The 27,174-nt window shown below is 29.4% G+C and overlaps 2 protein-coding genes across 2 annotated transcripts; both read right to left on the bottom strand.

Annotated features, from left to right (window-relative positions):
• Nucleotides 1-49: 49 nt before the first annotated feature.
• Nucleotides 50-13,733, bottom strand: LOC108766033 (uncharacterized). Its single transcript, XM_018515050.1, has 11 exons — nt 13,508-13,733; nt 11,914-12,161; nt 11,279-11,548; nt 9,765-9,895; nt 9,375-9,540; nt 8,128-8,525; nt 3,927-4,233; nt 3,222-3,491; nt 1,542-1,672; nt 1,151-1,316; nt 50-477 (listed from the first exon to the last, which is right to left on the bottom strand). The coding sequence occupies exons 2-11, from the start codon at nt 12,157-12,159 to the stop codon at nt 85-87; spliced, it is 2,478 nt and encodes an 825-aa protein (XP_018370552.1). The 5' UTR covers nt 12,160-12,161; nt 13,508-13,733; the 3' UTR covers nt 50-84.
• A 4,907-nt stretch (nt 13,734-18,640) lies between these two features.
• Nucleotides 18,641-22,596, bottom strand: LOC108766100 (uncharacterized). The gene is made up of 5 exons (XM_018515170.1): nt 22,354-22,596; nt 21,677-21,946; nt 20,200-20,330; nt 19,799-19,964; nt 18,641-19,157 (listed from the first exon to the last, which is right to left on the bottom strand). Exons 1-5 carry the CDS (start codon nt 22,594-22,596, stop codon nt 18,759-18,761), a joined length of 1,209 nt encoding a protein of 402 aa, XP_018370672.1. The 3' UTR covers nt 18,641-18,758.
• Between the last annotated feature and the right edge of the window lie 4,578 nt (nt 22,597-27,174).

The following is a 27,174-nucleotide window of genomic DNA, read 5'->3' as shown; positions in this document are numbered from 1 at the left end:
ATTTATATCTAATATTTTTACTTATTTTCTACATTTATATTTATGTTCCATTTTGATTTTCTATCACTAAATGTGAAGTAAACATTAGAGATCCAGTAAACCCCATTCGTCATACAGTGGCAGTCTTTTTATCATTAACTTTTTATAACTCTCGCTCTTGAAACCTGAATTTATACCAGTGCTCAATAATTCATCCATATCTTTCGCCTCAGTTCTATAGCACAGCATAAACGGTAAAATGGTAAAGGATATTATCATTCCATAGCTAGCTCTTCGTTTCAGAATATCCTTCAGTTCCTTCATAGTGGGCGGTTGCGTCTTGCAGTTCAATTGCTTCATAACTGTTGACAAGGTGCCAAGGTATTCATTTAATAGAATATCGCTTTCATTTTCAATGACATCGAAGGAAAGACTTGAATTGAAAAAATAGAGAAGATCAAGTGCCGGCGATCCGTAGACGCATATTTGAAAGTCTACCTGCAATAAAGTAAATTTTTTTGACTGTCACTCTTTTATGTCTACGGCAATTGTGTTGGAGATAAAATCCGTGCATCAGGAAAGAAGTGAAATATCATGTTCAGGAAGTCGTGACGATAAAGTTAATAGTTACATAGATGACATCGGCAAACGAATATGCCTGAATACGCAATTAAACTGGATAGGTACATTTATACATTCTATCTTCAAGTATCTCATATATTATCACTGTCTGTTTATCTTGATTGCTCAAGCTGAAATTGCGGATCATGAAATTGTGCTAACATTTACTATAATAGTGCATTTCGTTTATTTATTTATTAATTTAATTTATCGTTATGCAAATTTATATTATTGCACTTAATTATAAAAATTATAATAAAAACTCAGAATTTTAGATAATTGGAATAAAATGACTAAGCTATGTAGAATTGTGTTTATAATAAAATTCACATTTGTCTAATTGTAAGTATAAAAAATATATTTTTAAAGTAAATTCAAAGTTTCAGCAATATAAGTCGTATCACACAAAAGTATAATGTACTAACAATTTCACGAATGATTTTGTTTAATCTCAGTTCTTAGTCACTAAATAAAGTCATGATTATAATAAATCAATGAGCATCCATGTTCAGAAGAAGTACATGATTTTTTATGATGTGATGATACTTACAAAAATCTGATCAATGGGTTTCCCATTGTTGTCATATTTGAATAACAAATTGTTAGCATGACAGTCACCATGATTAATAACATTAAATTCGTCTTTACAAAGCTTGGTTGCATTCAATCCTATTTGATGTATCTGATCGGCTAGTTTAGCAATTTTTTCCGAGTATCTAGCAATAAAAATTAAACCAATGTAAACTCGTACGAAAACATGTAAAAATAATGTGAATATTTGCTCTAAACTGTATAATTTGTATCCTCTTATATTTGCAATTTTCTCCTTAACATGTTCTGTCTCTTCATATTAAATTATTATTATCTTATGTCATATATAATAAAATACCTTCAATATTAAAAAGTAAAGCAATAAATATTGTCATTTATGTAAATCTTACTTTTTCACTTCTGGCCAGTTGACAATCTCATCTGCTAAATCTTTAGTACTCTTAATCAAAATATCTCTCATTTCTGGTGGAAGCTGATCATTAAATATTCCTTGCGAACACATCTCTTTTTGCTTTGGTTCCTGATTATTAAAATATTTTTATTAGAGAACATTTAGAGAAAATTGTGTTTATCCATTTATTTTGGAGTGATATAATTTGTAAGGTTGCATCCAATGTATGGGCAGAATTGCCGGATATTTGATTTCTAGCAATATATCTAGCAGAGACTTTATATTGAAATGACGTGTATGTGTATAATGGTACGGATACGTGAAAACATTTTTTTATCACTGATGTAGTTTTTAGAAATATAGTACCGGATATATGACAAATATCCGGTATCCGATCCCGAATTCCGGATATAAAGTTTTCAGGTATTCGTTATTCATCTTATTTCAATATAAAGTTTTGACTCGATATTTTTCCAAAAATCAGATATCCAGCAATACTTTCCGCATATCCGATGCATCCCTAATAATTAGATTTGTAATGCGGGTAAGAAATTTGGAATATCATATGTATAGATCAAACTATACAAGAAATCTCCATAGTAATTTTATATACAATATAATTTCTTTGCAAACTTAGAGCACATTTTTTTTTCGGAGAAAGATACGAGTCAACTTAAACATCTTTAAAATTTTACCAAAAAATGGTTTCTAGAAGAGTTTTACTAGAGCCTCTGAGCAGGTGTGCAAGTAGTGCACTGCAATGCGCAAAGGTGCATTACTCCAAATTAAGTTTCAAAAATAAATATTTCATTCCTGACATTATTTACGGATATTTATTTGTGTCAAATTTAGTTTGTTTTGAAACGAATACTATATATTAATTAAAAGTATCCGTATTACAAAATTTGAAATTATTAATCGGATCACATAGTTTTTTTTTATTTATTTCCCAGAGATACTAAAATCTTTCAGTACGTTCAGAACTATATAATATTCCGAGCAACATCAAAAACACAAATTGAAAAACTGCATCCTCTGTAAAAATATTTCAAACTTATATCAAAAAGTATTTAATTTTAAAAGATTGCTAAATAAATATGCATTATAGGAATTAGGCGACGAAATTTTCTTTGTATAATTACGTCTTATTCACTACAGCGACTCTGGTCTTGAAAATGTTTCTTTTGAGATATCTTTTAAACGGCTTTCAGAAGTCAAACACATTAAAAAATGTATTTACGACACTCTTATAGCAATAAAACTTTTTACCCGCTAGCGACATTATCGCTAAATGAATCCATCGAAGTCTTTCTCGTACCTAAATAAAAAATCTTATACGATAACATTTTAAGTTTATACAATATTAAAAATAAGATTCTTGTGTTTAATATTACATTTATAAATTACTTCTCTGTAAAATTATATAAGATGTGTTACACGTGATTCTAAAACTCTATAAATTTTTCGCAATGCGATGTTCATAAAATGCAACCAAAGTGATGTTTCGTTGATTCCACATAAAATTCTTATATTTAATACTAAGAGCTTTTTATATTTAATATCAACACGAAAATTTGAACTCTAAATGATTCTTGCATTCGTGCCATTGATCCTAATTCTTAATAATTGTAACGAGAATAATTATTACGACTGATGTGAGTCATGCGTGGTAATTTACCTTCTCGCAAAGGGCTACGGAGGCAGCATGAAACCTGGCAATTCCGCGAAGTGCCAATATGGAATGATCTAAATCAAGACCATATATACGATCGGCCATTCGAAAGCCGAGAGACGCAAGATCTTCGATCACCAGAAGCATTGGATATTCATTTTGCATGTGAAGAATCTTCCCGCTCAAGCGGTGCTTTGACCCTAACAACTTATTCATTTTATCCAAAGTATCTGACATCATCAACATTTCGATGTAAAAGAGACCTGCTTGTGTGTCCTGTAACAAATTTATTTAAGATAAACAAGTAAAATCCTTTAATCTAACAAGCATGTGATTATTTGTGTTATAATGGTTTATGTAAGATCTACATAAAATTTGTGTATAGTAGAATGTTTCAAGATTTGAAAAAATTGAAGAATGTTTTCTTTAAATACAAAGTAATGCATATATATTCGCTTTCTTATATGTAACTTATAAAAATTTCATTTTAAACACTCATTATCCAAAAATAATTATCCTAATCTTTCTGTTTAAAAGAAATGTACTGCGAAATAATAAAATTTGTCATAATTCTCTCTTTCTCTCTCTCTCTCTCCTCTCTTCTCTTCTTCTCTCTTTTTCTATCCTCTTCTTTCTTTTGATAGAAACATTGAACATATTAAATTAACTTCTCTCTTTATTAGAAATATTGTACATATTAAACTATCTTACCATTTTCTGTTGAACACCTTCACGCGAGAGCTTGATAATAATTGATTTTTTCTCTTTAATCTTAGAGCCGCGCGAAAATTCGACAGTAATCCTAATCATGTCGCTAGTGTTGTTATCACCCTTCATCGTGGCCGGTTTCGAAAATATATCGATCACCTGAATCGAATTGTCGTTTTCTGACTTTCGCAGAATTTTCTCCACAAAGCATAGATTTAGCCATGTCGGTGTTTCTACGGACATTTCTGAAAGTAGACTTGGAAATGGAGAATTTTCTCGAAAAATGTCCTTTCCTCTGAGGAAAAAGTCGCTATTTAAAAAAGATATTATAATTCAACTTATATGCAGATCACGGGCTGTTAAGCCAATATTTGTTAATTCAAACAAATAACATGTTTTAAATTACAAGATTTTGATGACATGCCTCACATCTATTTTAACTTAAGTATATAAATATTTAAACTCTCTCTCTCTCTCTAGATAATCACTATCAATTATAATAAACGCACTTAATCTAGTTAATAACTAAACTTTTGCTCAGGGTGTAAACACTTTTCAGTGTTTAAATTTTAGTGTTTCTTTAATTTAAGAGATACACAAGAATAGTCGTTATTTACACTCGAATTTTGTATTAGATATATTCAATTTTTTAAATATTATACGTTAAAATGTAAGATTACTTAAAGAAAAAATTATTTATAAAAAATTATTTATATGGCTCTAAAGTTGTCTATAAAAGTGCTATCTTAAGTAAAATTATTCTAAATAAATTTTTAAGAACTTTTTGGTAAACACGAACTAAAAATAACATAATTTCAATATTATAATTTTACATTTTACAATTTAAATACAATTTAAATACAATATAACATAAATTACGTAACAGTTACATTGTTAATTATAAAATTATAACTATTTTATTGATATCATATTACTTTTAATTAATGTTTATTGCATGTTATACCTCCTATATACTGGACGTGATGAGCGACGAGCAATATCCGCCTTTGAAAGCTCCGCCTTTTTGCATGTGACAATGAATAGCAGAATTCTCATCGGATCGCTCGTCGCTCGTCGCTCACCGCGTCCAGTGTGCAATAAGAATTACAATTGTTCGTAACGTTCGCGAGTTACGTAATGTTTGCAATTAAAACTTTTCTTTTCTTAGGATCTCATATTTTCGAAATGCAATGTATATCAAAGAATTCACTATGATGTTTCGATGTTTAGGACTTTATTTAAAATTTTTCTCAATAAACCCCGACTGAATATCAATGTTAAGAGAACAAAAAAGTACTATTTCCTGTAGGTGAACTACACTTTTAGAATCTAAAGTGAAATAGATATATATTTGCTATTTCATGAAAGCGAGAAAAATTTTCTAATGCGCTCTAATGCAAGTACAAAAAAAAACAGATTTAAAGTAGAAATTGATAATAAGCAATACGCTAAAAGTGACTAACCTGAAACTATTCGTCATCGACTTCAGTCGTTTATTTCTCTTACGTCACTATACTGTTTCGTAATGCCAACTTCGAAATGATAACGTAGAACAGAATTTACGGGCTTTATAACTATATGTCGGTACCAGTCGGTACATTAACACACATTTGTTCATTCATCACAGGCTTTATATCGATAAATGTTAAGAATACTCAGTTACTCAAATTTCGATAAAAATATACTCAATCGATGTGTTTTCGAATAAAAATGAAGGTTTGACAAGAAAAAGCGTTGACCTGTCCTATGGATCGTTAAAGCTACTTATGACAACTATTCAGGTTAGAAAATCTGTCACAGCCACGTAAAACTGCATCATGAGTATGTACTGTGATCATTTGTCCAGCATCAATTAATTCCCAAAAATAAATATTCTCTGCTTTAATTACACAAATTCTTAGCTTTACAAATTCTATGTTTTAAAAACACAAATTATTTTTTCATATAATTTTTGTTTTTACAGCGGAGAATTTGTTTTTAACGCAGAGAACTTGTGATTTAAAGCGGAGGATTTGTGTTTTTAAGGGCCGATTGTTTCACTTTTTGGTAAATTTTACCTGTTAGGCAAGTAGCAAGATTATCCAATCACATGCACCAGATTACCAGATTTACCTCACAGGTAAAATTTACCAAAAGATGGAACAACCAGCCCTAAAGCACACTGAAAAAAAAATATAGTCAATTTTAATAAATATTTAGTTCAACACTGCCAACTAAACGTTTACAGTAAATAAATATTTGTTCAGTGAAAAAAAAATTGTTAAATCAAATTAACATTTCTTGTATCAAATAAATGTATCTTTATATTTAATAAATATTTAGTTGACAGTGTTCAACTAAATATTTATCAAAATTGACTATATTTTTTTTCGGTGCAGATAAAAAAACACGGCGGGAAACATCTAAAACGCATGTGCATATGTCCGTAGAAAATGCAACTGCGAGATATGCTCGCATTGTTGTATTTTATGGCTGTTAATTATCTAACCTGAATAGTCATCAACTTTAGCGATTATTATCTCGATTTTCAGAACGACGTACGTCTTTTTTCTTGTCAAAATTATATTTTTAAGCGAAAACGCATTGATTGAGTACAATATTTTTATCGAAATTTAGTGAACGGGTTGTTAATTCATAATTAACATTTACCAAACAATAAATAATAATCTATAATAGAGCAATGATAAAGACGATAGCACGTGCGACGTTTTCCGGTGCAATAGAAAATAAATTGACGTCGTTGCACCATTAAAAAAATTGCATAGTAAACATTATCAAGTTACGACATTCGTGCAAGTCATCATTATCTATGATTAGAGTTTCTATCTTCTCCGAGACAAATTATAAAATTATTCCACAATAATGACCACGAACTAATGAAAAATTGTAATTGCTTCAAGACGATTCATCATATATAACGCGACAGTTTTTTTCAAAATAAAATTTCTAAACGATTTTTTTATTTATAAAACAACATATTCAAAGTTCAAAATCAGAGGATGCATTTCTTCGCAAGAATCACTGAAAAAATTGTAAATATTCTTAACTTAAGAATATCCCACTTATGTATAGTTTTCTTCTAAAATAAGCGCCAAAACGATCCTCTTAATTTAAGAGGGAAATCATCTAAATTATCTAACGTACAGGATGTCCTATTTTAAACGATGATCTCAAATATCTTTTGAACAATACATTTTGGAGAAAAATGTTTCAGACAAAGATTGCATGGTTTTAAGGGGGACATCATAAAAAATCGCGTGAAGCGCGCATGTAACGACGATTGCCTTCACAAATCAAGAATATATTATTAATTTAAGAGGAAATATTTTTATATCTGTTAAAAGGAAATATATATTAAGTACATCTTTCAAGAATACAATTTTTTCATGATGGTGATATAGTACGACTTTATTATACAAATAATAATATATTTTTTATCAGGCGACGCAGGGTCAATTAGAAAACCATCATACAATATATATAGGCAACAATAAAGGACCAGTTGTAAATTTACGATATTCTTTTATTAAATTATTGACTAACAATTTGCAATTTTGGATTTAGCAAAAAATTAGAGAGGCACGCTCTCTCGTAAATAAAATTTCAAATTTACGTACATCATAGGCTCCGATTATTTTATTATTTATTACTTTGTAATTTTTTTCAATTTTTCTTATTTCTCGCATTTTACGTTAATACAATTTAAATATTTTCATTTCGAATCACAATTAATTTACATCGCAATTTTTGGTATTATAGGATAATATTTTATATATCTCTTTTTTGTGTGATAATGTCATTTTCTTTGTTAACATATGTTGAATTAGACAATATCTACATAACAAAACAAAATATGTATGTACGTATATATGCATATACCGTTATCTATGACAAATTGATAAAATATTAAAAAATCACGATTTATTTTAAAACCTTAATGCGTCACAACTAAAATCGTTATAAAAATATAATTGTTTTTACGCACCAAAAATACGTCATTACTCAATCCTACGTTTATTTGTTAAAAAGAAAATTTTTTAAAAATAGACGTCAACATTTATTACAAATTAAAACATCCTCAATTATTATTAATTTTAATGTATTTATTATAACTATTTACAATAATTTACATCTAATATCCTGATTTCCTAAACTTCTATTTTTTTCTACTTAAAATTTCTGTCATTGAATGTGAAGTATACATTAAAGATCCAGCAAACCCCACTCGTCGTACAATGGCAGTCTTTTTATCAATATTTTTTTATAAGTCTCACTTTTTAAACCTGCATTTACACAAGTACCAGTGCCGAATACTTCATTCAAATCTTGCGCCTCAGCTTTACTGCATAGCATAAACGGTAAAACGAGGAAGGACGTTATCATTCCAAAACTCGCTCTTCGTTTTAGGGTAGCCTTCAGTTCCTTCATGGTGGGCGACTGCGTCTTGCAGTTCAATAATTTCATAGTCGTTGTCAAGGTATCAAGATATTCATTTAATAAAACATCTCTCTTGTATTCAATGACATCAAAGGAAATACTTGAATTAAGAAAGTAGAGAAGATCGATAGCCGGTGATCCGTAGACACTTGTTTGGAAGTCTACCTGCGATAAAATAAATTTTTTCGTTCCATCAATATTTTAATTAAGTCTACGGCAATTTTATTGGAGATAAAATCTATACACACACACACACACACACACACACACACCCAGTGAGAAAGAGCGATAGGGGGGGGAGGGGAGTAATGGATTATGTTTATAAAATCGCGAGGACAATGTTGATAGCTCATATGGATATCATCGACAAATATACGTGCATACGCCATTGAACTGTACACAATGCATTTATTCAAAACACATTTCATTTTCAATGATTTTAAATAGTTCATACTATCACCGTCTATTTGCCCGATTGCTCTAGAAATTGCGAATAATTAAATTGCGTTAACATGTACTATAATAGTGTCTTTCGAAACAGTATCTGTTCATTTAATTTGTTGATGTGCAAATTTATATCATTGCATTTATATATATATAACTATGAAAATTATATATAATAAAAATTCAGAAATATAGATAATTAAAATAAAATACCTGACAATGAGCTATGTTAATTTGTGTTTATTATAAAATTTATATTTGTCTCAGTACAAAAGATATATTTTCCAAGTAAATTCGCTATTTCAGCAACACCCCAAATAACATTTATTTTGCATAAGGTGAGCACCTTTTAGATGTCTTATGTCTAAAAGATGTCTAAAAGATATCTTATGCAACATGCATATTATCTGGGATATGTCTTATCACATATAAATACATACTAAAAATTTCACGAATGGTTTTATTTAACTTGGTTCTTATTTAATTTTAGTCGCAATATAAAGTCAGGATTATAATAAAATAATGAGTTTGGAGGAAGCACATGATTTTTTATGACGTAATAGTACTTACAAAAATCAGATCAGTAGGTTGACCATTATTGTCATATTTGAATAACATGTTATTCCCGTGACAATCACCATGATTAATAACATTAAATTCGTCTTCACAGAACTGGGTTGCATCTATTCCTATTTGATACATGTGATCGGAGAGTTTAGCAATTTTTTCCGAGTATCTAGCAATAAAAATCAAATAAACGTAAAATTATATGGAAACATGTAAAAATGATATAAATAGATATTAATCCAAACAGTGTAATTCGTACTTATATTTACAATTTTTTTCTTATCATTTTCTGCCTCTTCATATTAAATAATTATTATCTTATATCATTTACAACAAAATATTTTGAATACTTAAAAATAAAGCAATAAATATTGTCATTTATACAAATCTTACTTTTTCACTTCTGGCCAGTTCATACTCTCGTCTGCTACAGCTTTAACACTATTAATGAGCATTTCTCTTAAATCTGGCAGGCTCTGATTAGAAAATATTCTTTTCATATACATCTCTTTTTGCTTTGGTTCCTAATATTAAAAAAATTAAATATTAAAACCTTTTCATTAAAAAACATTTTGATGTATTTATCATTTGATTATAAAGTTAAGTAATTAGATTTATAGTGCGGAAATTTGAAATATCAAATAGATCAAGCTACATAAGAAATCTACACAATAATTTTAATATATAATTTCTTTACAAAAAAATAGCAGATCTTTTATTCAGAGAAAATTAGGAGACAACTTAGACCGCATGCATTTTGAAAAGATTTTAAAAGAAACATCTTTAAAATTTTATCAAAAAATGATTTTAAGATGACTTTTACTGAAGTCTTAAGCAGGTATGCAAATAGTGCAATGCGCTACGCAAAAATGCATTAATAAGAGGGTACGCTAAATTAAGTTATAAAAACAAATAATTCATTCTCGACACCACATATGAACGTTCTTTCCTATGAAATTTAATATGTTTTGAAATAAATACTGTATACTAATTAAAAGAATACGTATTACAAAATTTGAAATTATTAGTCGGATCGGATAGTTGTTCATTTCCCAGAGATACTAAAATCTTTCAGTACCTACAAAACTATACTCCGAGCCACTTCAGCACCAGAAATACAAATTAAAAATTGCCAAAAAATACTAGTTATGGACTCTTGAAATTGAAATAATATAGTATAATTAAAAAATTGCATCCTCTCTAAGAATATTTGAAAGGTATATGAAAAAGAATTTTGCACAAAAACGCCTTATATGTTATAGGACCTTTTCAGCCTATTTTGTAACGTTTAACTAACAACCTTTCGATTATATGCTTTATATTACGCTGTCGTTACGAAACTTTTTCACCATGTAAAATACCTGCCAACATCTCTAGATAGAAAATTGTCGTTAAAAGTTACAAAATACATCTACTAAACGTAAAAACATTTCTTTATTTAACTTTTGGACGTCTTTCAGAGATAAAACACTTTTTAGACATCTTTAAATCGCTCACCAGTAGCACTATCGATAAATGAATGTATCGAAGTCTTATTTCTTGTAAATAGAAAATCTTACATAATAAAAAGCGCAACATTTTAAGTTTAATATGATATTAAAATGGGATTCTTATATTTAATATTACAATTATAAATTCTTCTCTGTAGAGTTATATAAGATGTGTCACACGTAATCCTAAAATACTACATATTCTTCACAATTGGATCTTTATGAAATGCAAAGTGATGTTCCACTGATTCCACGTATAATTTTTATATTTAATGTTAAGAGCTCTTTATATTTAATATTAACGCATAAAATTGAACTTGGAATAGTTCTTGCATTCGTCAATGTTGTTGATGATCCGAATTTTTAATAATTACAACAAAATGCTGCGACTGATTGTGACTCACGTGTGTGATTTACCTTCTCGTATAGAGCTACGGAGGCTGCGTGAAACATGGCAAGTCTGTGAAGCGCCATTATGGAATGATCTAGGTCAAGACCAGACCAACGATCAGCCATTTGAAAACCGAGAGGCGCGAGATCTTCGATCACCAGAAATACTGGATTTTCATTTTGCATATGGAGAATCTTCGCACTCAAGCGGTTCTTTGTCCCTAATATTTTGTTCATTTTATCCAAAGTATCGGACATCATCGACATCTCTGTGTGAAAGATACCTGTTTGTGTGACCTGTGACAAAGTTATTTAAGATAAATAAGTAAAACCTGTAATCTAATAGGCATGCAATTATTTGTATAATATAAAGGCCTACGTATAAAGATCTATATATATAAAATTTATGTAATAAAAAGTTTCGAGATTTGTTTTGAAACAAATAAAGAATGTCTTCCTTAAATACAAAGTAGTGTACTTTCACTTATGTAAAGTTGATTTAAATTATCCAAAAATAATTATCCTAATCTTCCTTTTGAACAGAAGTGTACTCCAAAATAATAAAGTTTGCCGATTCTCCCCCCCCCCCCTCTCTCTCTCTATTTCTTCCTCTCTTTTTATAGTAGAGACATTGTATGTATATACACATTGGACTAACTTACTAATTTCTGTCGAACACCTTTATCGACAGGCGACAGTTTCACAATAATTGATTTTTTCTCTTTAATTTTAGAGCCGCGTGAATATTCGACAGTAATCCTAATCATGTCGCTAGAGTAGTTGTCACCCTTGACCGTAGCCGGTTTTGAAAATATATCGATAACCTGAATCGAATCGTCGTTTTCCGACTTTCGCAGGATCTTCTCCACAAAGCATTGATTTAGGCATGTCGATGTTTCTAGTGCCATTTCTGAAAGTGTAATTGGAATTAGAGATATTTTTCGAAAAATCATGCCTTTTCACTGTGTTACAGAACACAAAAACATTTTAACTTAAACAATTAATTACAACAGTTCCAATATGTAAAAATATTCAATTGAAATGTATTAGAGGCAGAGCCAATACTGGATGTAAGTTGCTACAATCTATATTTATAAACCGCAAGGAAATTTTTTAGTAGACACATGCTTAAATGACACAGAATTTATTTTTATAATTTAATAGCATGATTATCTTTGTTATTTGTTAATGGAAAATATAAGTCAAATTTAAACAATAAAGGAGCATAAAAGTCAATGCGAGATGACAATGCAATAAATATATTAATTTAATTTACATATGTCTTGATAAACATTTCGACCATATATCTAGTCATCTTCAATATCGCAAACCAAACATATTAACCGCTACTTATAAAATTGTTGTCTACAAAATATTTATAATAATATAAATGTCCGTCACGAATAGAGTCTTCATTCTTTTTGTCTCCTTGTAATACAACGTCGTTGAAAATTATTGTTACTTAATTTTGAAAATATAATGTGATGACGCCTATAATAACCGGCTTTAAGTACCGGGTTATTTGTTACACTTGTTACAGTTACTGGAATCAGTTGTCATACTGATCGTGTAATTAATCGGTAGTTGGTAGTCCTAAGTCTTATCGGTGAAGCTGATCAATAGCCAACTTGTACGATTAACGCTGATTGGCCAACTTCACTGATTAATACTTAGACTTCCGACTACAGACTCATTGTAGAGTCAACATTACAGATCTAGATTTCAAAATATAATGTATATAATTAAAGAAAATATAAAAAAATATACATAACATAACTTTATTAATAAATTTCAGATATTATGATGTGTATAATATGTGATTATTATAGACATATATATTAGATACATATTAATTATAATGTTATTTGAATATTTATAATAATAAGAAACCATTTACATATTTGAATTGTTGCTTAAGCTTAAGCAAAAAATATACTTGAAGACATGAATATATATATTTATGTCTTCAAATATGTTAAACTGTAAGTTATTACTCATAAAGTAAATTTTCTAAAGAAATAGTTGAAATTATGATATATAATAATATATGATATAGTAAATTGAGTAATAAATACTACATTTAATGTTTTTGCAATTTTAAGGATATATACCAACATGCCCTATGTATCATCTATCCTTTATTTATTAGATATTTCATAAAAGTGAGAAAAAAGTTCTAATACTGCAGTTTAATGCAGAAATAAAAAACGGACCTAAAAAAAGTATTGATAAAAAGCATTACACTAAAAAACTAACCTGACGTTTTATTCGTCTTCGTCTTCAGTCGTTAATTTCTCTTATATTATTTCACAGTTCCGTTTTGTAAGTCAACTTTAAAATGATACACGCGGGACTAAATTTACAGGCTTTATATCTGCATTGTTATATTCATTTATCACATGCTTGATATCTACATTATAGAATCTTTAATAAGTTATTTTAATGTTATTCTTGATTAGATCAACATCAGACTCGTGGATATTGGTTCTCCAATCAAGCAATAAGTGCTACATCTGCAGGATAATAAGCGATAACAAGCGATAATATAAGCAATAACAACGATGATATGACGATAACACGTACGATATGCAGAAAAATAATTAACGTACGTCACTGAACTATAAAAAAATTGCACATTAAACGATATTATGATATATGTGCAAGTCATCGTTACTTTTGTTTAGTCCTTATCTTCACCAATAGATAAATTGTGATAAAATTTCAAAATAACACTATGAATTGATGAAAAATTGCGCAATCGCGCTAAGACGATTCAATATTATGCAACGGTTTTGTCAGAATAAAATGTTTAATATTTGAAAAAAATTAAACAATATCAATTATAATAATATTTGTGAAAAAATAAATTAATTTAATTTGAGGTATAAATAATTTAATAATTTATATTTATCATTATTTCGATGTGTAACAGGTAAAATTTTTCGTAATTACCATGATCGATATTGTTGCACAAAATCATAAGATTTTAATTCAATATACCCTCGAAATAGTCAACGTTTCATAGTTCTTAGGCGCATCGAATTTTATAATCATTTTACAATTACATATTTATTAGAGGCATTTGTTTTTCGATTTATTGTGGAATATATATACATTCTACGTGATATTTTTACAGAATTGAGAACAAAGAATTTGTCAGTACAAAAAAGATACATAAGAGAAAAGACGTGTATGTTGTAAAAATATTTATTTCACGTATATGCATAAAAAATAAAAATAATGAAAATTTACAAAAAAGACCGCGCAAAAGAAAATTATTTACTGCGTAAAAAATAATATCACGTAAAAAAATTAAAGAATGAACGTAGAATATAATTACCTATATTTTCGAAAAAAAATCTCAGAAACAATTTTATAAACTTTTATAAAATTTAGATGAGTTTAGATTCTTTTTTTAAATATTAATTTATTGGAATAAAAACAGTTTGAATAACTAAGAGAATGAGCTATTATTCAAATATAGATAAAAAGCACTTCTAAGTTGTTCCGCCGATACCTGATATTTCTCCTTCTCTTCTCAGGATTGGATTATCATTCTCTTGCAAAAAACATTCGTGGATAATAAATTAAATCGTGCGCGCATTAATAATTAATAAAAGTCTTTCTCGCAATACTGCAATATTCCTTATTTATAACTTCCATAATAGGATTCCAAATCAATTGGTAGAATCAACACTTCGGCGAGCATTTAAGTCAATTCTTAAAATTAAGATCATATTAAGTATTTTAAGCTGTCATAAATTAATCACAGGACTTAACTTTTTAAAACATTTCTTAAGTTAATTTTTCTAGAATAAACACTATGAATACCTTAAAATCGACGAATATAATCCAGTATGTACAAGACACACGATAAATGCCGACGTTGCAATGATCGTGGCTATTCAATAATGCCTCAATGTGAGTTGTACTTTTTGCCAAAACATCGAAGATATAATCCCACCAGCTCGAATTAGTTTTTATCAAATGTCTAGTCATGAAAAATTCATTAATCCTATAATTTCAACGGCACTCTCGAGACAGACGTGCGATGCGAAATATCAATTTTGTGTTTCGCTCATTTAAATCAATGACTACAGTACGTCAGCTACCCCGTCGTTAAATTTTTATATAAGGATTATGATATTTCTCAAATATCTAAAAATTTAGCTATATACTAATATAATTTAGATATATGTGAAAATTTTGAGGCATAAAGAAGGTTTATTTTTATTATGTGTATATCCTTAAAACTTAAAGTACCAAATTTTGTCACTTCGTCAAAGTTGTACACTTGGGAGGGAAAGTATCGTTTGAAATATAATATTAATAGTTTATTTGTAAAAATGATCGAATGTCAAGCAAACGTTTGTTTATCACCAGTGCAACTAAACAAATTCAGAGTACAGTCTGTTCAATAAAAAAGTGTCTGCCATAATCAAAAAAATATAAAAATTTAGACTAATTTTTTTTTTTTATTGAAGTATTCATTATTAGCTACTGTGCAATTACCTAATATCGTGTCCAATCACCTCCATTACTGATTATTGCTTGACACCTTTTTTCCATACTTTCGACGAGCTTTTTTGCATATTCGTTTGGCAAAGATCGCCATACCTTCTTAATTTGAATTGACAGCTACTTCACCTTGTACACTGGCTTTCCTTTGAGTTTCATCTTCATGTACGACCACACATTTTCAATGGGATTAACATTTGGGGACATTGCCGGCCATTCCATCGTCGTGACGTTATTTTCATCTTTCCACGCTCTGCACAGTTTGCTGCGATGTTTAGGATAATTTGTCTTCTTGTAACATCCAACTTATTCTATCAGAACCATAAAACTTTTCAGCAAACTATATAAACTATATACTGCGCAAGAGAGCACGCAATAAGGCGTCGTCTACAATACACGGAGTAAGAAGTAAGAGTAAGAAATTGACCAATCACAGTCGAATGTGAGAAGAATAATCGACTGTGATTGGTCAATTTCTTACTCTTACTTCTTACTCCGTGTATTGTAGACGGGCCTTAAAGGTTCAACTGAGTTCAGGAAGATGTTGCTGCGGTCGCTCTTTGTGGAATAACGAGCGTCACTTTCTTATTGAACAGACTGTAGGTAGAAAAGGTAAACTTTTCATTATAGTTTCTGTAAGATGTGATTACGACATCAATCGAGTTGGCCAGATATTAATAAGAATGAAAAAATTCTTTAATTTATTTCCGGTTTACTGTCATTGTCGGTAAACAATTATAAAATTCTCAAACGCTTAATTTTTATACGTTTTCGTCGATATCGCGAAAGACGCAAGAAAACGACAAATTAGTTAAATTGTTATTAATTACGCAAACTGTATTAATTGTGGAATCGCATGAATTGCGTTATTTGCGTAATGTTATTTATTAACGTTACTTTATTTCTAATTTATATGATACAGTTAAAAATGTATAGAGATATGTATAGCGATTCAAACGGAAGACAAATTTTGTATTAACCAAAAATAACTATCGCAAACCTTCACGAAACAGTTATAAATCCTATTTTTTATGGTGTTTCATTTCTAAATGATTAAACTGCATGAAACGTCTATGATATGTGAGTTATCATCTCGATCCATTTACGAAATCAACTAACAACCGTGCAAGCTACTAATTGTGTGCACGATTGTGTAATATACGACATTTCGTATTTCTAACACTAATCGCGATTGCGTTCCAAAAATAAAATACTAAAGATATTCAGAGTGACACTGACCTGGCCGGAACAAGAGTTCAAAGTCGAGTAACAGCACGCTGACAGTACGTAAACAATACGCCACACAGAGGCTGCGGTCCACTTGCTTCTTCCAAATACTCTGAATGTTACGCTCCAAACGCTACGCTTCGATAGGTTTTATTCATTACTATTTCGAATGCTATAATTGCTACGTGAACATTCCAGCCAACCCACCTCCCGATATAAGACAGTTCGAGCGAAGTGGGAGCAAAAACTAAGACGTATTGATGACGTAATCAGAGTTTCTGGGAGCGTTCTGAAGCATCAAATGGACCAGTCATTGCTGCAAATGCATTTGCAGCGTTTGAAGCACTAAGTGGACCGCAGCCAGAAACGGATACTAAAGCCACGCGCCAATCCTCCTGTTTTTTGAAAATATAAAGTTTTGTAAAATATCGAACAAATATTTTATTCCTACAGATTAGTTGCACTTGATTATTATTGTATATTTCTGTTTCATTCTATGAACTGATCGATATCATTTAAGATATCCTTATTATACGACGATTGTACTCACTGAGTGATGGAGGGAAGAGAATTGTCATTGGCGAGAAAAGTAAGTGCAACACTTGCTTCAGTTCAAATTCAATTCAATAATAAAATAAATTTAATATTAAAAACTTGCTAGTAATGATTAAGTTAATCAATAATAATTGATTACAATAATTGTACGTGACGTAGTCTTGCACATAAGAAATCAGAAAATGAATTTAACTGATCGTCAGCAAAATTAAACGTTTTAGAATGTTTCTTTTTTTGAAACTGATTTGAACAATTTGCAATTTTAGACTCAGCAAAAATTAGAAAAAAGATCTCAGAACTTACGTAGACCATACAGGGTCCGATTATTTTATTACGTATGACTTTGTAATTTTTTTCAATTTTTCTTGTGTGCATTCTCTCTTATATGTTAATACAACCTAAAATACTTTATTTTTTATCTTAATTAATTTATGTATTATTTTTGGTATCATAGGATAATATTATATACATCTCTTTTAACGACATTTTCTTTGTTAATATATAAGGAACAGACTTTGAAAATATGCGTTTTTTGTCCAAAATTTATAATTTTTAGAAAACGAGAAGAAAACTGTAATAATTTGTCAATCAGTAGGATATAAAGTGTTTAACAAAATTGCTAAACAATGGCTAAAAATCTTAAACAAATACATATTGTTTGTCTCTAGTTAAAGGACATAATGCATTTCGAATGTCAAGATTTTTTTTAGCACATAAATTGATGGTGTATAAGCCTTTCAGATCATCGTAGTGTATCCTAAAATTTAAATTTCTAAATACTGAACACTATGCCATCTGTAACTCGATAAATAAAATTTTGGACAAAATGCATTTTGGAAGTCTGTTCTTGATATGTTGAATTTAAGCAGTATTTATGTAACAAAATAAAATGTATCTACGTATATGTATATACACCGTCATCTCTGATATGTTGATAGAATATTTAAAAAATCATTTATTTTAAAACTTCAACGAGTCAAAAGTGAAACTATCATAAAAAAAATATTTTTTAATTTTTCGAAAATATCATTATATACAATTTCACGTTTATTTGTTTTTAAAAAAACCCTTTTTTAAAATAGCACGTTAACGTTTTTCGCCTATTATTATTAATTTTAACATATTTGTTACATTTACATACAATATCCTTATTTTCTAGACTTTTATTTTTTTTCTATTTTAATATTCTATCATTGAATGTGAATTATTAGAGGTCCAGTAAACCCCACTCGTCGTACAGTGGCAGTCTTTTTATCAATATTTCTTTAAAGCTCTCACTCTTTAAACCTGGATTTATATAAGTACTAGTGCCCATAATTTCATCCAAATCTTTCGCCTCAGTTTTACTGCACAGCATAAACGGTAAAATGGTGATAGATGTCATCATTCCATAGCTAGCTTTTCGTTTTATGGAAGCCTTTAGTTCTTTCATACTGGGCGGCTGGGTCTTGCAATTTAATTGTTTCATAGTCGTTGACAAGGTGTCAAGATATTCGTTTAATAAAATATCTGTCTTGTGTTCAATAACATCGAAGGAAATACTAGCATTGAGTAAATAGATAAGATCGAGTGCCGCCGATGCATAGACACACATTTGAAAGTCTACCTGCAATATTAAATAAATATTTTCGATCCATGAATTTTTTTAATTTTTCAATTATATTGGAAATAAAATCTGTGCATCACACACATACGCGCTCGCGCGCTTATATGGATTACATCGGTAGACGAATATGCCTACACAATTTTATAATGAATATAATGCATTTATTCAAAACACATTCCATTTTCAAGTATTTCATACCGTCACCGACTATTTGTTTTGATTGCTCTAGCTAAAATTGCAGATAATTAAATTATGCAAACATGTATCGTAATAATGTTTTTCAGAGCATTACTTATTTATTTAATTTTGTTATGTAAAATTTATATCATTATACTTAATTATGAAAACTGTAATAAAAATTCAGAAATATGGATAATTGGAATAAAGCGACTAAACTATTAAATTGTGTTTATGACAAAATTTACATTTGTCTAAGCATAAATGATATATTTTTAAAGTATAAATTCTCTGTTTCAACAACATAAATGATTGCATCTCATGTAAGTATAAACTAAAAATTTCACGATTGGTTTTGTTTAGTCTTAATTCGCGATCGCAATATAAATACGTGATTATAATAAATCAATGGAAATTCTTATTTAGAGGAAGTACATGATTTTTTATGACGAGATGGTACTTACAAAAATCTGATCAGTAGGTTTGCCATTGTTGTCATATTTAAATAACATATTGATCACGGAACAATCACCATGAGTAATAACATTAAATTCGTCATCGCAGAGCTTCTGTGCATCTATTCCTATTTGGTACATGTGATCGGAAAGTTTAGCAATTTTTTCCGAGTATCTGGCAATAAAAACCGACCAAATGTAAAATTATATTCAAAAAACTCTCTTATGTAAAGATAATATAAATATTTGCACTGAACAATGCAATTTGTATTTATATTTACAATTTTCTTCTTAACATGATCTTTCTCTTCATATTAAATATATCTATCTAATGTCATGTATCACATAGAATATCGTAAACATTAATCAAAAAGTAAAGTAATAAATATTGTCATAAATACAAATCTTACTTTTTCGCTTCTGGCCAGTTTGCAATCTCATCTGCTACAGTTTTAGTACCCATATTGAAGAAAGATTTCATTTCTGGCGAGTGTTGATTATAAAACATTCCTTTTGAATACATTTCTTTTTGCTTCGGGTTCTAAGTATTAGAATATTTTTATTAAAGTATATAATACGAGTATTTCAATGTATTTGATTATAAAGTTAAATGACTATGTAGGTTTGTAGTGGGGACAAGTAATTCAGATTACCATAAAGATCAATAACTATCCAAGAAATCTATACAGTAATATACAATTTCTTCAGGAATTTAAGGCATATATTTTTTGGAGAATGTAACGAGAGAGCCTAGTACGCATGTCGAAAAAATTTTACAAGGGACGTCTTTAATTTTTTAACAAATTTTTATTAGATCTGCTGAGGTGAGCGTGTGCAAGTTGTACATTGCGCAAAAGTGTATTTATAAAAAAGTACGCCAAATTAAATTTAAAAAATTTTGTAATGAAGTATAAGGCTAATAAGAGTCAAACAATAAATTCTTACGATTAAGTCAACACAAATGTATTCATTATAAAAAGTATATAAAATATAAAATTAAAAACGCTACAAAAAACTTCAACGATACGGAATACAATGCATTACATGTTTCGGTCATATATTTAGGCCCTCTTCAGATGTACAAAATCCAAAAGCAGAAAATCAATAAAACTAAGTCATCGACGGAATTGTTAAAAAATAATAAGATGAGAGTTTTCTCAGAGAAACGGAATAGCTCGTCAAGCGATTGGATGACCGTTTGCGAAAGTTTCTCATTGTTCTAGTGAAAACATAAAATTATATTATATGTATCAGAACTATAATATAAGACTAAGATAGAACGTCTCACTGGTAAAAAAAACTCATCTCTGAGCTCACAAAAAATTGAAATTGAAAAAATCCATGTCAGAAATAAAATAATTGTCACTAATATGATGTCAGCGGGGGTAAAGGTTTAATATCATATTCTAAGTGTATAACGTCAGAGATATAAAGAGAAGAATACCGTCAGTCTGTACTTTTTATAATGAATACATTTCCGTTAATTTAACTGTAAGAATTTATTGTTGTTTGACTCTTATTAGCCTTCATTACATTGTTCCTTGAATATTAAGAGTCCTGTAAATTTGTACTATTAAAACATTTTTTTTCCTAGCACCATTAATGGGTATTCGTTTCTGATAAATTTAATTTGTTTCGAAATGAATACTGTATACTAATTAAAAATATTTATATTATAAAATTTGAAATTCTTATTCGGATTGGATGATTGCCCGGGAAAATATATTTCATATATAATTATATTTAATATTAAGAGTCTTTTATGTTTAATATTAATGCGTAAATTTCATCTTTCAATGGCCCTTGCACTCATTCCATTGATCCGAATTCTTAATAATTGCATTGAGACGTTGCAACTAATTGCCAGTCACGCGCGTGGTGATTTACCTTCTCGCATAAGACAACTGAGGCTGCATGAAACCTGGCAAGTCCGCGAAATGCCAATAGAGAATGATCTAAGTCAAGACCAGATAAACGGTCAGCCATTCGAAAACCAAGAGATGCGAGATCTTCGATCACTAGAAGCGTTGGATTTTCATTTTGCACATAGAGAATCTTCGCACTCAAGCGGTGCTTCGGTCCTAACAACTTATTCATTTTATCCAAAGTATCCGACATCATCGACATCTCTGTGTGAAAGAGACCTGCTTGTGTGACCTGTGACAAATTTAAGGTAAATAAGTAAAATCTTTTATCTAACAGGAATGCAATTATTTGTAATATAAAGGCCAACGTAAAGATCTATATATAAAATTTACATAGTACAATGTTTCGAGATTGGTTTTGAAACAAATAAAGAATGTCTTCCTTAAATACAAAGTAGTGTACTTTCACTTAAATCGTAAAGTTGACTTAAATCACTGATTATCCAAAAATAATTGTCCTAATCTTCCTGTTGAACAGAAGTGTACTCCAAAATAATAAAATTTGCCAATTCTCTCTCTCTCTCTCTCTCTCTCTCTCTATCTCTATCATCCCCTCTCTTTTGATATTAGAAACATTATACATATTAAAGTAACTTTTCCTGCTCTATTAAAAACATTGCACACATTAAATTAACTTACGATCTTCTGTCGAACACCGTGTACAGGAGAGAGTTTGATAATAATTGATTTTTTCTCTTTAATCTTAGAGTCGCGTGAATATTCGGCAGTAATCCTAATCATGTCGCTAGTGTAATTGTCACCCTTGCTTGTAGCCGGTTTCGAAACTATGTCGGTCACTTGAATCGAATCGTCGTTTTCCGACTTTCGCAGAATCTTTTCCACAAAGCATAGATTTAGCCATGTCGATGTTTCTAGCGCCATTTCTGAAAGTGGAATTGGAATTAGAAATATTTCTCGAAAAATGTCCTTTTCGCTGTGTTACAAAACACAAAAACAATTTAACTTAAACAATTAATAACAGTTCCAATATGTAAAAACATTCAATTAAAATGTATTAGAGGCTGAGAGCCAATACTGCCATGGATGTAAGAGTTGTTAAATTTTGTATTTTAAACCCGCAAGGAAATTTCTCAGTAGTCACATGCTTACAGTACAGAAGTTATTTTTGTACTTTAATAGCATGATTATCTTTGTTATTTGTTCGTAGAAAATATATAAGGTAATGACGTCTGTAACAACTGGCTCTAAGTACCGGGTTAATTGTTACATTTGTTACAATTACTGGAATCAGTTGTCATGCTGATCCTGTAATAAGTCGATAGTCGGTAGTCCTAAGTCTTATCGGTGAAGCTGACCAATAGCCAACTTGTATGATTAACGCTTATTGGTCAACTTCACTGATTAATACTTAGACTTCCAACTGCAGACTCATTGTAGCATCAACATTACAGATCTAGATTTCAAAATATAACGCATATAATTAAAGAAAATATAAAAAAATGTGCATAATATAACTTTATTAATAATTTTCAGATATTATGCGTATGTGTGACTTGTATAGGTACATATTAACTATAATGTCATTTGAATATTTATAGTAATAAGAGACTATATTTATATATTTGAATTGTTGCTTAAGCTTAAGCAAGAAGTATATTTGAAGACATGAATACAGATATTTATGTCTCCAAATATATTAAACTGTAATTTATTACTCATAAAGTAAATTTTCTAAAGAAATATTTGAAATTATGGTATATAATAATTTATGATACACTAAACAGAGCAATAAATACTACACACGCGCACACACAACACATTTAATGTTTTTGCAATTTTAAGTATATATCATGCACTGTGTATCAACTATCCTTTATTTATTAGATATTTCGTGAAAGTAAGAAAAAAGTTCTAATGCTACATTTTAATGCAGAAATAAAAAATGGACCTGAAGTATTGATAAAATGCACTACACTAATAGAACTGATCTGACTTTATATTCGTCTTAGTCTTCAGTCGTTAATTTCTCTTAAATTATTTCACTGTTCCCTTTCATAAATCAGCTTTAAAATGATACACGCGGTACTGAATTTTCAGGTTTTATATCTGCATTATATTCATTTATCACATACTAGATATCTACATTAGAATCTTAAATAACTGAGATTATTTTTGACTCGATCAACATTAAACTTATGCAGATTGGTTCTTCACTCAAATAATAAGCGCTAAATCTATAGGGTGATGATAAGACAATAACGCGTGTAATGTTTTCCGGTGCAGAAAAATAATTAACGTTCCACGTTTCACTATAAAAAAATCGCACTGTAAACGTTACGATATGTGTGCAAGTCATCATTAGTTGTTTAGTCTTTACTTTCACCAACAGACAATTAATTGTGATAAGATTCCAAAATGACAGTATGAACTAATGAAAAATTTCGCAACTGCGCTAAGATGGTTCGCTATAATGCAACAGTTTCGTCAGAATAAAATTTTTAATGATATTTGAAAAAAATTAAACAATATCAATTATAAATAATATTTGTGAAAAATTTAATTAATTCAATTTGAGGTGTAAATATTTTAATAATTTATATTTATCATTGTACCGATGTGTAACAGGTGAAATGTTTCGTAATTACCATAATCGATATTGTTGCACAAAAAAAAAATCATGAGATTTTAATTCAATATACCCTCGAAATAGTCAACGTTTCTTAGACCCATCGAATTTTATAATCATTTTACAATTACATATTTATTAGAGGCATTTGTTTATCGATTTATCGTGGAATATGCATTCTACGCGATATTTTTACAGAATTGAGAGCAAAGAATTTGTGAGTACAAAAAAAATACATAAGAGAAAAGACATGTATGTTGTAAAAATATTTATTTCACGTACATGCATAAAAAATAAAAATAATGAAAATTTATATAAAATACCGCGTAAAAGAAAGTTATTTACTGCGTATAAAAAATAGTATCACGTAAAAAATTGAAGAATAAACGTAGAATATAATTATCTTATATTTTCCGAAAAAAATCTCAGAAACAAGAAAAAACTTTTATAAAATTTAGATGCGTTTTCTCTTCCTAAATATTAATTTATCGGGATAAAAACAGTTTGAATAACTGACAAAATGAGCTATTATTTATATATAGATAAAAAGTATTTCTAGGTTGTTCCGCCGGTACTTGATGCTTCTCCTTCTCCTCTTAGGATTGGATTATCATCCTTTTGCAAAAAACACTTGTGGATAATAAATTAAATCGTGCGCGCATTAATTATTAATAAAAATCTTTCTTGCAATACTGCAATACTCCTTGTTTATAAAATCCATGATAGAATTCCAAATCGGTTGATGGAATCAACACTTCGGCGAGCATTTAAGTCAATTCTTATATTTAAGATCATATTAAGTATTTTAAGATCTCATAAATTAATCACAGGACTTAACTTTTTAAAACATTTCTTAGGTTAATTTTTCTAGAGTAAACACTATGAATACCTTAAAATCGACGAATATAATCGAGTATGTACAAGACACACGATAAATGCCGACGTTGCAATGATCGTGGCTATTCAATAATGCCTCATTGTAAGTCGTACTTTTTGCCAAAACATCAAAGATATAATCCCACCAGCTCGAATTAGTTTTTCATCAAATGTCGAGTCGTGAATAGTACATTAATCCGTTTATCACCAGTGCAACTAAACAAATTCAGAGTAGGTGGAAAAGATAAACTTTTTATTATAGTTTCTGTAAGATGTGAATACGATATCAATCGAGTTAGCCAGATATTTAAAAAATGAAAAATAATACTTTGATTTATTTCCGATTTACTGTCATTGTTGGTAAACAATCATAAAATTCTCAAACGCTTAATTTTTATACGTTTTCGTCGATATCGCGAAAGACGCACAAAAACGAGAAATTAGTTAAATTGTTATTAATTACACAAGCTGTATTAATTGTGGAATCGCATGAATTGTGTTATTTGCGTAATGTTATTTATTAACGTTACTTTACTTTTAATTTATATGATGCAGTTAAAAATGTATAGAGATATGTATAGAGATTTAAACGAAAGAAAAATTTTGTATTAAACACAAAAATATCTATCATAAACCGTCACGAAACAATTATAATCCAATTTTTTATGATGTTTCATTTCTAAATGATTAAACTGCATGAAACGTCTATGATATATGAGTTATCATCTCGATCCATTTACAAAATCAACTAACAACCGTGCAAGGTAGTAATTGTGTGAACGGTTGTGTAATATACGATGTTTCGTATTATCTAACACTTATCGCGATTGCGTTCCAAAAATATAATACCGGAAATATTCGGAGCGACACTGACCTGCCGGAACAAGAGTTCAAAGTTAAGTGACAGCATGCCGACAGTACGTAAATAATACGTCACACTGCAGAAGCTGCGATCCACTTGCTTCTTCCAAATGCTCTGAACGTTACACTCCAAACGTTACACTCCGATTGGTTCATTACTATTTCGAATGCTACAATTGCTATGTGAACGCTCCAGCCAACCCACCTACCGAGGTGTGGCAGTTGGAGCGAAGTGGGAGCAAAAACTAAGACGTATTGATGACGTAATCAGAGTTTCTGGAAGCGTTCCGAAGCATCAAATGGACCAGTTATATCAGTGCTACAAATGCTCTGTAGCGTTTGAAGCGCTAAGTGGACAGCAGTCAGAAACAGATACTAAAGCCACGCCCCAATCCTCCTGGTTTTTGAAAATATAAAGTTTTGTAAAATATCAATTAAATATTTTTTTCCTACAGATTAATTGCACTTGATTATTATTGTATATTTCTGTTTCATTCTATGAACTGATCGATATCATTTGATTTTAAGATATCCTTATTATACGGCGATTGTACTCACTGAGGGATGGAGGGAAGAGAATTGTCATTGGCGAGAAAAACAAGTGTAACACTTGCCTCAGTTCAAATTAAATTTAATAATAAAATAAATTTTATATTAAAAATTTACTATTAATAATTAATTTAATCAATAATAATCGATTACAATAATTGTACGTAACGTAGACTTGCACATAAGAAATCATAAAATGAATTTAACTGATCGTCAGCAAAATTAAACGTTTTAGAATGTTTCTTTTTTTGAAACTGATTTGAACAATTTGCAATTTTAGACTCAGCAAAAATTAGAGAAAAGATCTAACTTACATAGACCATACAGAGTTCGGTTATTTTATTACGTATTACTTTGTAATTTTTTCCAATTTTTCTTGTGCGCATTGTAATATGTTAATACAACCTAAAATACTTTATTTTTTATCTTAATTAATTTATATATCATTTTTGGTACCATGGAATAATATTATATACATTTGTTTTAACATATTAATTTTCTTTGTTAATATATAAGGTACAGACTTTGAAAATGCGTTTCGTCCAAAATTTATAATTCTCAGAAAACGAGAAGAAAGGCACAAGAAA

The sequence above is a fragment of the Trachymyrmex cornetzi genome, unplaced genomic scaffold (assembly GCF_001594075.2).
Source record: "Trachymyrmex cornetzi isolate Tcor2-1 unplaced genomic scaffold, Tcor1.1 scaffold57, whole genome shotgun sequence".
Classification (NCBI taxonomy): domain Eukaryota; kingdom Metazoa; phylum Arthropoda; class Insecta; order Hymenoptera; family Formicidae; genus Trachymyrmex; species Trachymyrmex cornetzi.
Note: the sequence above shows the minus strand (reverse complement) of the source record. Positions and strands in the feature narration are given on the sequence as shown.